Raw genomic sequence first — 11,746 nt, forward strand, 5'->3', positions numbered from 1 at the left:
AAGTAATCATCGTGGTGATGGAGCAGTAGCAACAAAAGGGCCTGGGCAGGGACAGGTAGGGTCTGTGGGGAGGATAGGGGAGATTGGGGGGTAGTGGGGTTCATGAGGGGGATTAGGGAGGCATCTTCAAAGGGAATGGAGGGGCAAGCAGGATCTGCAGGAGGATCAGGAGGTGGTGGGGTCTGTGGGGGGTGGGGATTGGAGGGCTCAGGAGATCAGGAAGAGTCCACAGAAGGAAATTAGGGGGGGCAAGTGGGTTCCATGGGAGGGAATGGGGAGATTGGGGAGCTAACAAGGTCTATACAGGGAATCAGGGGGGCAAGTGAGGTCTGCAGGGGAGTTGTTGGGGTCCAGGAGGGCTTCGTATGATCAAGGGAGCTTCTGGTGGGCTTGGGGGAATGGAAGGTTCTCTCCCCCACCCCCAGTCCTAGGAGCTATTTTTAGTTACCCAACCCCCTGTCCCCCCCAGATGAACAACCTCTCCCAGGCAACCATCCTCCACATCCCTCCCACCCATCCCCCCAGCCCGATTTACTTTCTCAGGTCCTGGCACTGGTAAACACCAGTAAAACCAGAACCCAGAGTGGCTTGCAGGATGGGGGGTTTGGTGAGCTCTGTAGGGAGTCTAGCTGGCCCCTGGTGGGGGAGGTTGTCCATCTGGGAGTGGGTGGAGAGGCCAGGGGGTGCTAAAAATAGCACCAGGGGTTTGGGTAGGGAAAGTGCATTCCTAGGGCTGCAACCAGAAACCTGTACAGAAGTTCAGGACAGATTGGTTTAAAAATGGCCAACCCAAACTAATTTAGACTACCTCAGAAATAGGGTTAACTTAGATTGGGGCAACCACTTTTAGACCTATATAACTGTCCTGAATTTCTGTACAGTTTTCACTTGGATCCATCTAACTAGGGATTTAAGCATAAGGTCTGCACCTGGGCAAACTAAGTTAGATCAGGTGGCCATTTTTAACTCAGTCTAACCTCCCCAAACATCTGTATGTACCATATGGATCAGCAACCGAATGACAAATGAGTGAAACAAAATAATAATTTTATAGCATATTATTGTAGAAAACATTTGCAACTTGCTCATGTGTTCTTCTGCTAATACATTAGACTTAATGTCTTGTTTTTTTGTAAAATTATAAGCTCTTTATCCAGTCTTAAATAGCAATAAATAAAAAAAGTCTGACTTTTGTCATGCTTCCCCATGCCAGTATATTTCCAGATACTGTAAGTGGGCAATCTTAAAATAAGCTAAACAAATATTTTGTTAATAATATTTTCCTAGTTCCATATAGAAATACAATGACAACACATATGTGCACACAGCCATTTGTAGTTTGAATGTGTGTGCATAAATGTGATCTTTCAATGAAATGCTTCTTAAATTTTCTGACTATAGGAATGCATCATAAAATGGAGAAATATAAAATTAGAAATGTGTGATAGTGCTGTATTTACACTGTTATAACATGGCAATAAGACTGATATGGCACAAAGCTAAAAACATTCTCTACATTCAGTGAGGTGTCATGTTGACTGAATTTATATGGTACCATTATTATATACCCTTTTTAGTTGTAAGATATCTTATCTGACATAATCAAATATCTCAAGTGAGTTCCAGCATATTTTCATGGGTATATAATAGAAAAGTATATTTTGTACATTAATTTGATGCTTTTACTTGTTAGTTCTAAGAATATTTGTAAGTAGATTCTTCAGTGTTATGCTTATTTTTTTAGTATATTAAAGATATTACAAGATGCAGGAGCATTCACAGCTTGACCAACCAGGGATCATTCCTGAGGGATTCCATTCTGTAGAAAACACTGGCTGGTGCAGTAAGAAAAGGCCACCATGCCTGAACTATTTAAAACTTCCTTACATTGTCATCAGTAGCTGGTTTATCTATTATCACCTCTGGCAGAAGTTGTCCAACAGGCGATGTAGGAACAGATGGTCCACCAACCAGGGAAACCACCCCATTGCAATCGACTGTACTGTGCATCTTCCCATTCATTGGAAACACCGCCAGCATCCTGGATGACCTACTGGCCTGACTAATGTTACTGTTGCGTCGTTCACCAGGTCTACGTGGCACAAAAAGAGAATCTCTTCTGCTGTCATTGTCTTCAAAAGTGCTGTGTTCATCATCAGCAAAGTCATTTTCTGATCCTATATCTTTTGCTCGGCCTCTGAAGCTGAAAAGACTTGTTCTGCTATTACGCCTTGGAGAAAAAAGGGAGCCACGAATGCTCAATAAAGACTACAAGAAAATAATAGAACAGAATTATTAGTGGAAAACCTTAACAGGTGCTTCCATCAACAGCAGTCAGATTTTCATATATATTCATTACACTAGATTTTAAAAATAAATCTAGAAGAATGTTATGAGAATATTAAATATTATTAAAACAATTGCTTGTGCTGAACAACTCAACGTTTTGTTGAAATCCATACTAATTCTTAGTATGGAACAACTGCAGGATAATAATTTGTTATAAGGTAAGACTAAAACAGACAGCCACAAAAAATAGCATTTTACCCATTACACAAAACCTGGATCAGCAAAGAAAAAACAAAATCCATGGGGATCTGTATGGAACTCTTCTATAACATTTAATAGGAATTAAGCTAACAGGATTCTACAGAAATTATTCTAAGAAATCTATAGAATTGAACAGCCAATATCATTTTATACTATTTTAAAGCAACCTATGGACTTCTATCATGATTCCATCAAATATTACAATTTGATTTAAAATATCTTTAATAAAGTTTTTTGCCATGAATTCTATCTGGATATTTTCAAGGGGATGTCCATGACAGTTAGGAAATTTTCTCTTGAAGCACTGGAAGCTGTAATTAAGATAATCAAGTTTAAATAAAAGCTCAGTGCCTTAATTCTTCAAACAATACAATCTCATTGGTGTGCCTGTGATATTGCAGCAGTTTTGTGATAGATCATGATGCTTCAAATTTATATTTTCCTTGATAACAGAATTACACAATACCTGGTGGGGAGAAGAATACTTCTTTTCATATGTCAGTCTGTTCCCTTCAATAGAGAATCTGAAACCTTTCCTTCTGATGCTGTCTTCTGATTCAGATTTGTGAAATTCATCCTCATCTTTCTCCTCTCCTCCAGATTGCTCTTTCTGCTTCCTTTTCTTTCTTCTATTCCTCCTCTCTTTAGCGCTCTTTGAACTCAGCTTTGATGCTTCAGAAGAACTTTCTGAGAGTCCTCCTAGTCCACCTTCTGCACTAGGTTCTCTCGACTCTGCTGCCGCTGATGCTGCTGCTGCCGCCGCTGCTGCCTGCTGTATTACCATAAATATTTCTATTGGCTAATGTGCTAAACTTTACCACTGCCAATTTAACTTCTAGAGAATATTCTAGTGCAGCCCCTGGCAGAAGAAGCCTTTGAAGGAAACTCTTAAGATTTTTTAGGTGGCTGTCCTCTCCTCAAATTATTTCCCCCTTTTCTGTACCCTTACTCCTTGTGATATCAATGGCAGAAACAAAATGGTAGATGCATTCTGTCTAAATGCTTGCACATTTTGATCATTCCACCCCACCCCCCACTCACCCCCAACCCTTTTTGTATTGTTTCTCTTTTTTGATTGTAAGGACGCCAGGGCAGGTATTGTATATTGTTTTGTGTGAGTAGATCAGAATTTACACACAGTAGATGCCCCTGGGATAAAGACAAACAATAATAAATAACATTCACATTCTTTTGATTTCTTTCTGGACCACATGTCCAAATTATTCCTAGTAGAATGTCCTGATTCCCAGCAAGGAAAACATCTGTCCTATCTGTTCCTGAAGGCAAAAGGACCCACACATTTATTAGAGAGAATACCTATAACTAGAGTTCTAAAATCTTTCTAAATTCATAGATGTCACCTATCTACAGAAAACTCATGTGAATACACTATCACAATAAGAAATGGGGGAAAAATCAATTGACAAATACTTAAAATTAAATCATACCTGAACTGCTTCTTGTTGCTTTTTCAGCTGCTCAAGCATCTGCTGAAATTCAGCCTCTTTCTGTTCTGCTTCTTCTTGGGTTGCTTGATTCTGTTCATCATAGGCCATGGCAACAACAGCCAGTATCAAGTTAATCAAATAGAAAGAGCCCAGGAAAATCACCAGAACAAAAAATATCATGTATGTTTTGCCCGCAGCTCGTAGGGTCTGGAAGTAATAATAAACAGAGCTTTATTAATATTACCATGTGAGCACAGTCTGCTTTCTACATCAGGAATATGATTCTATGAGATGTAATAGTCTAATTTATTTTAGACCATTTGTATAATTCAATAAGATAAAAATACTTTGCTTTGTTGGGTTTTTTTTTCACAAAATGTTCTTACCAGCTGATAAAGGTTTTCCCAGAAGTCTTGAGTCATCAGTCGAAACAGAGACAAAAATGCCCAGCTGAAGGTGTCAAAGCTTGTGTAGCCATAATTGGGATTCCTACCAGCTTTTACACACACATATCCTTCTGGGCACTGACTACACAGAGAGAGGAATAAGATATTTTATAATTATTCCAGGATCAGTCCATGTCACCTACTGACAGAAGTTAAGGATTATGAAACAGTCACAGGTCAATCTAGCATTAAAAAAAAGGGATGTGGGGGAAGTGGTCTCCTGCCACCTGTCCCCCTACCACTTACTCTCTTCTGCTGCCTGCCCCTTTGTGCCCATCTCCCCACTGTCTCTGGCCCTCTGCTGCCTCAGGCTCCCCAGCCCCCTTTTCCTTCCAATTCCCCCTCAACCCCGTCACCACCCTCTGCCTCCCCTGAGCCAGCATGTGCTCCATGCCCCAGGCTGAAGCAGAGATGGAGCCTGTGGTGCTGGAATGGGGTGAGGAGGCAAAGCCTGCATGGTGGTGGGGGGACAGAGATGGTGGGGGTGAGGCTGCAGTGGGGAAGAACTGGGAGGACAGAGGCTGGGGGGGGAAGGAATAGGCAGAAGCTGTGGTTCTGGTTCTGACCCCATGTCAGGTCTGGAGCTAGAGCCACAGGGCTGCCTGCCTCCCCACCACCTCATACTTGATTCTAAGACATATTAAATGGGGGGGAAAACTTCATCTTGGAATAGAGTAAAAAATGGTATATCTTAACCAGCCAGGAATTAGGTAAATACTAATATTTTTTAATTAGTGTTTAACAGAGACAACACTGTCTTGACCAGATGCCTAGATGTTACCAGGAACTCAAGTCCAAGTTCAAATATCTTGTATCAAATCCTAATAACATCTCTAAAGTGGAAAAGTGTGAAATGGCTGGTCACTCAAATTCCTTAATGCTATATACCATATTTACCTGAATCAAAGCTGACCTAGAAATCAAGATACCCCCCAGCCCCAAATAATTAGACACTATATGCGGAAAATATATACATTTCTTGTATTTTTCCATGTAGACAACCTAATCGTTGGAAGGTCATCTTTAATTCATCCCCTCCACCACTGCAGGGTGGCAAGCAGTGAACATGGCAGGTGGTGTGGGGAGGTCAAGCAACTTGCCCCCTGCTTATGGCTGTCTCCCTGCCACCTCTGCTCCATGAAGTCTCAGGGCCCTCTCCCCTCTTTGCCTCTACTTCCCCTTTCCCCCCAGTCTCTGCTTCCCCAGCTTTCCCTTCCCACCTAGCCTCTGCTGCTCCCCATTTTCACCTCCTAAAGTTTGCTCTGTGTTGGCAGGCCTGAGGCATCCTTGTTTTAGCCTGGTGCACTGAGCAAAGCCCTAGCCCAGCCTCCATAGCAGCTGTGCCTCTGGCTGCAGTACCCCTTTACTGCAGTGTGGATGGAGCCTGCCAGCACATAGCAAGAGTAAGAGGGGGAGGAACAGCAGCAGAGGTCATGTGAAGAAGGGGAAGGGGGTGGGGGAAGAGGCTACAGAGGGAAGATGGTGGGATGTCAAGGTGATAGGGTGGGGCAGGCAGTAGGTGTGGCTATGGCCCTGACCCTGGGTAGGGGATGGAGCCCAAGCCAAGCCATAGTAGCCTCCTGCTTTCCCCCACCCCTGGCCCTCGTATTTGATTCTAAGACAAGAGGGTTTCCCTCCATGGTAAATGGGAGGAAATAACCTTGTCTTAGAACTGGGTATATTCGGTATTTGAAGATGATAAAGCCTGTTTCCATGATGGACAATAAACCGTAATGAAATATGTCCTTACCCAGCATCTGAGCTATTTCCACAAAGCAGAGCATCATTCTGCCCTTCCAGAAAGTAAAAATGTCCTGTTTAGAAAAATAAATGTAAAAGCAATAAGATTTAGTCATTCTAAATTACTAAATATATCTTCCACCTTTATACACCATACTCACTTAAACAAAGTTGAAGAGAAACAATCTTAAGCTTAGACAAGTTGCCCTACCAAGTCAACTTGAAAAGTTGCGTAGAAAAATGTTATGGTATCTGATAGTTTTTTTTGTTGCTGTTGATTGGCATGATTTTACCTTTCCAAAATCAATGGGATGCTTTCCAGAAGTAAGAACAACTGCCTGAGCATTACATGATTGTGTCCCAAAATTTCAAGATAATATATTTTAGTAAAATAATCTACAAGAGGTTTATAAAATAAATAATCTTGACATAAAAATGTTAGAATTATTTTCTGAAACCAACTTTAAGCAAGATTTTTTTTTCCTTTAGTAGAAACAATGTTAAAGAAATGACAATATGATTTGAACAGTGACATCCCTAATTCCTACTGTCACTATACCAACATGTACCATGAATTCTATAAAATGAGGCTACAGCTGGATAAATTGTATGCTTTGCTTTTGGAATATACCATGTGTTGTAAAATTTTATTTTGTATTTACATACTTTTCTAAATAGACCATATCCTATTTTAAAAGATTTGAATGGCTTGATTTAATATGCCAAATTTTCTGACTAGCATTACCAAAACCTCCATTTTGCACCTAGAAATAATTGTTACTATTGGCAAAAACTATGGGTTAGGAATTAATGGGACAAGCCCCATCCCAGGTTTCTTTGTATTGCAGTAGAAGAAGCTGTGCTATAGTATATTCTTTCCCAGTAAATTATGAAAGAACTTGTTATCCTTCTGGGCAAATTAGGGGAATTGTGGGAAGGCATCAATTGATTCAGCCTGGAACCTCACTGCAAAGATAACAATTTGAGCAAAACCAAAACTACTAAGCCCAAAAGGACTATTTTTGCTTTTCTCTGTTGTGCGAATCGTGGTCCTCTTGGAATTCTCTGAGCTCATACTGACCAGTTTTCTGCTTTGGAGTGACAGGTTACTCTCATCTCCCCTGTTTTTTATGCAGGGCAAAATCTAGGGTGCTTTCGGTGTTCTCTTTATGGTTGGGATGTATAAAGGATTAGATAGGATGATTTTTAGGAATCTTTGGTTTATTGGCTGCCAGCAAATTCGGAGAACTAGATACAGTGGATCAGAATGCCCCATCTCAGTCTTATAGTCCTATCCCACACCACATCAGTGCTAGCTACTCTGGCTTAAAAGCACCATTACAATTAGACAAAAGGTTTTTGTTTCTGGATAACAGAGGGACTAGGGACAAGCCACAGGTAAGAATCCATGATAATTCTGCAGCAAAAATACATAGTGTATAGTGTGACTGATGTATACCAAAATGTAGTGCCCTCTGATAATACCAGAGAAAGCAAAACTAAGTGGGGAGCATGGATCAGACCTTCAGTTCATAATAAGGTGCTACTGCACTGTATTAGACATTTGTTGTGAAGGATTGTAATCCTAAATGTTGAATTTATTTCAATGTAGGTTTGAAGCGACACTTGTTAAAGTTGACCTTTTAAAGAATTATGTTCTGTAAAATGTTTTCTTAACATTAAAAAAACTACTGTCAACTCAGAAGGCTGTAACAAAATTACATTTTGGCTCCAACACTGACTCATCCTAATCAAATTGAAAACATTACAGGTTTTTTGACCTGAAGATGCATACAATGACCGCACTGCTCCCTGTATCATACTCTCCCCTTCTGTTTTTTTGTTATTAGATGGGAGGATACTGATGTTGACACAAATCCCATTCAGTCATAGTGGGAAGTATTCTGTTTTAAGAGACTCAGATGTATAGCTCTGACAAAACCTGACTAAATTGGAATTATATTGAAATGGATAAAACTGGACTGAGACCATTTTTCAACAAAGCCACTAAGTAGGCAATATCCACAAAAATTGTCTCTCTATCTAGTTTGTACATATAATAGTTGCATGTATTTTATATTTTAAGGCAGTTTTATGTTCTTACAGATACCAAAAATTTACACTAGATACCTATATACATCCATCTTGGAACAGAGTTTAGAAATTATGTTTAAATTCTGTGTTTAAAATACAGAACTGATCAATGACAAGATGCACATAAAATTAAACAATACTGAACCTATGTTTAAATACCATACAGTCAAACTAATTCTAAAACAGTGTTTTTAGGTTGGAGTCTTTAAAAAAACCAAAAAAACCCCTCACATTTTAACTCTTCAGACTTACTTCTGACCCAGTGTTGATGGGATTAAACAAATAACATAGAACAAAGGAATTGACAAAATGTATTATTTTCAAACCCTTTAACGTAACTTGGGAACACAACATTCAGTAAGATTACTTATAGGAAAGCTTTAAGATATATTTATGTGACTCTCATTGAAATGTTTACATGAGAAAACTTTAGTTAAGTTGTGTCCTGTTTTTCCAGCATGGACGAAGTGACTACAACAGCCTTCATTTGTTATTGCTTCTAATTATTCAAAGTTGTGACTTTAATGTTACATTACATTATTTTAAAAATATTAAAATATCAACTTATATATATATTTCACATGCAAACAGACAGAAACTGAAATATGGTGAAGCAAGGTCAAAAGTATCCATTAATTTTGCATTTCCAGTTTTCTTATGTGGCAGATTGCCACCTCTGTCTCTCCCCAAAAAACTGCTCTGTGACAATTTGGTTAACATGGGCCCTGCAGAGGGCAGACATCCCATCTCCTTAGGTAACCTGAGTTGGATACATTCCTGAGGGAGGGGGGAAATCTGTTTCTTCTGCCTACGTGACTGTCATCACATACGTAGGTGAGGGGCTTACACTCCCTATTGTTCTAAGCAATGCCAACCTGACTGGGAGGGGGCTAAAGACCCTGCTAGTGCCCAGCAACCAGTGATGCACTTCAAATTGGTTGGCTGGCAGCCAACAGGTGCTGGTCTCCATTGGACCAGGTAAATGAGGTCAGAAGGGCTATATAAGTTAAGGACTGCACAGGAAGGAGTGGGGGCAGTAGCTATGATGGAAACTCAGAGAGAGAAGAGCTGGACCATCTGAAATGTGCTCTCTCTCTTGAAACCCATGATCAATGAACTGCCTGCCTCCAGAGGGAATCTCCACCTGCCACTGGATGATACTTGTGAGTAAGCTACCCAAGATCTAACTAAATATATAGCTTGCAGTAATGCAGATGCATGATCAAAGACTACCCAGCCATGCCAGTTTGCTCTATGGAATTTCTCTGATATTGCTCTACCCTGTATCCTATTCCAAACCTACTCCTTGTAACCAATAAAGTTCTCCTTTGTACCTAGCATGGGAGACTTATTGAGAGTGGGTCTAGATTATGCCTTGGGGTCCCCTTGGTTCAGCTAAGGGAGACCACAATTTATGCTTCAAACTGAGGGAAGGACCCCAAGTTCTTGCAGTGGGTTGAGTACCCTCAAGGACTACTAGACCTGTTTTTCCTTGGGGGTACAGTGCCAGGATCAAGCAAGATCCTGGGTGGTGGCGGCAGCACTACTCCCAGGCTAGCGGGTGTGCTCCAGGAAGGGGGTCAGCTAAACAGGAGGCGCCCCTAGGGAAGCACTCGGACCCTGGAAAGTGGTTGGGTGCAGTGAGGTGGGTGGCTCAGTGCAGGAGCACCCCCAACTGGCCAGCCACACCTTACAACTAGGACATACTTTTCCAGAGTTCAAAGCACAGCTTCCATTCATTAAAGTTACAGCAGCTCTGAAAATCAGACCACAGTGTCTCAAGTTAGCCATCCAGAAGATGACCATTTATAAAAAGTTTGGGTTAAGCAACTACACTAACATCATATGGGGAATTTTGTGGTAGATGGATAGACCCCCAGTTCCCGAGAGTGATAATCAATTGCCTGAATCATGAGACTATTTCTTCTTTCCTGTAATTCCAAGACTTGTTCTCAAAACACCATCCAACTTTGAAATAAATGTGATGAGTCATCTAGAGCAAGGATGACCATATGAGACAAAGTGAATCCAGAATACTGTCCTCCCATCCACCCCCTGGCCCACTGGCCACTAAAGTCACCAGCATGGATGCAGAGAGGCAGGGGCAGGGCACTGTGGTACAGCTCTGATATTAGTATTTAGGCAGCTAAAGAAGTTAATGGCCCATGAATGACCCATTGTTCTTTACTTCACAGGTGTTAACTAAGACCGTTGTCAAAAAGCACTATTTCATTTCAACTTGTTTCACCATTTTGAAGGGACAGTGTCTCATTTCAACATTTCATTTAGTTTCAAAACACTGTTCCATTTCATTTAATTGAAACCATTTCAACCATAACAACAGGTAAGTAAACAGCACAGTAGTACCAGCATCTCAGGCAGCCAAACTGTCACAGAGTCTTTCTTTCCTTTCCTGCAGGAGGTCCTTTGCCAGCAGCTTCCAGAAAAGTCTCCATGCCAGCCCCAGCCCTGCAGCTTAGACATGTGCAGGGCTCTGCCTTCTTCCTGTCAGCTGACCAGGGACAGGTGCTAGGGGTGTTGGTCTAAGGACATGTCACTGGCAGACAAGGTTCTTTGGGTGAGTCTGGTATCTTTTAGTAAACCAACTGAATAGTTGGAGAAATATATCTTAGCAAGCTTTTGGGTTGATAAACCCTTTGTCAGGCTAAGGAAACACCTGCAGTTGGTGTGTGTGCTGTTCCTGGATAGAAGGAAAAGTAAAGAAGCCATAGGCTGGAATGCAATGCAAGCAAGAAAGGAAGTCAGTGAAAATGAAAATGGAGGCATCAGTGGGTAAGGGATAGGTTGGGGGAGGAGGAGGGGAAGGGGATGTAGCAATGAGGTAAAAGTGGAGAGGTACTTGGGGAGCCAGATGTCTGGCAGGTTGTAATGTGTCAGAATTCCAGGGTCTATATTGAGTCCATGACTTTCTGTACCTAGGAGGTTGATGAAGTGCAGTTCATAGGCTTGTCTGTGAAAAGTGGTTTATAAATTCAAGCCCCCTTGCTAAATCTCCTAGCACTGAATCTCGCTAAATTCAAACCCCCTAGCACTGAATCTTGCTAACCTCATCACCAGACGCCAACTTCCTGCAGCCCAAAACACACCAAATGGATCCAGGCCATGCCATGGTAAGGCATGCCAAACCTACCAATAATATCTCCAGTATGGAGTTTTCTTCACAATACAATACATACTCCATCAAGGCACCAAGTGCCCAGATGGAAAATACATAGGAGATACCAAGCAACAACTACCCACCAGAATGAACGCACACTGAAAACCTATCAAAGACAAGAACACCTGTCTCCAATCTCTCAGTCCTGATCCTCAAAGGGAATTTATGAACCTCTTTTCATAGACGAGCCTATGAACTGCGCTTCATCAACCTCCTAGGAACAGAAACTCATGGACTCAATATAGACATTAGAATTATGACACACTACAACCTGCCAGACATCTGACTCC

General features: G+C 41.3%; 1 protein-coding gene across 6 annotated transcripts in view; it reads right to left on the reverse strand.

Annotated features, from left to right (window-relative positions):
• Window positions 1-11,746, reverse strand: part of LOC109301517 (sodium channel protein type 1 subunit alpha) — a 231,210-nt gene that overhangs the window by 109,741 nt on the left and 109,723 nt on the right. For 4 of the 6 annotated variants that reach the window (XM_019522724.1, XM_019522722.1, XM_019522725.1 and 1 more), the window contains 5 exons: window positions 6,195-6,258; window positions 4,385-4,526; window positions 3,999-4,205; window positions 3,017-3,322; window positions 1,888-2,268 (listed from right to left, as the gene is read on the reverse strand). In XM_019522724.1, coding sequence (XP_019378269.1) covers window positions 1,888-2,268; window positions 3,017-3,322; window positions 3,999-4,205; window positions 4,385-4,526; window positions 6,195-6,258 — 1,100 coding nt within the window. The remainder of the gene's footprint in view (window positions 1-1,887; window positions 2,269-3,016; window positions 3,323-3,998; window positions 4,206-4,384; window positions 4,527-6,194; window positions 6,259-11,746) is intronic. The other 2 variants (XM_019522727.1, XM_019522728.1) reach the window with 1 other exon arrangement.

The sequence above is a fragment of the Gavialis gangeticus genome, unplaced genomic scaffold (assembly GCF_001723915.1).
Source record: "Gavialis gangeticus isolate Ggan-Ray unplaced genomic scaffold, GavGan_comp1, whole genome shotgun sequence".
Lineage (NCBI taxonomy): Eukaryota > Metazoa > Chordata > Crocodylia > Gavialidae > Gavialis > Gavialis gangeticus.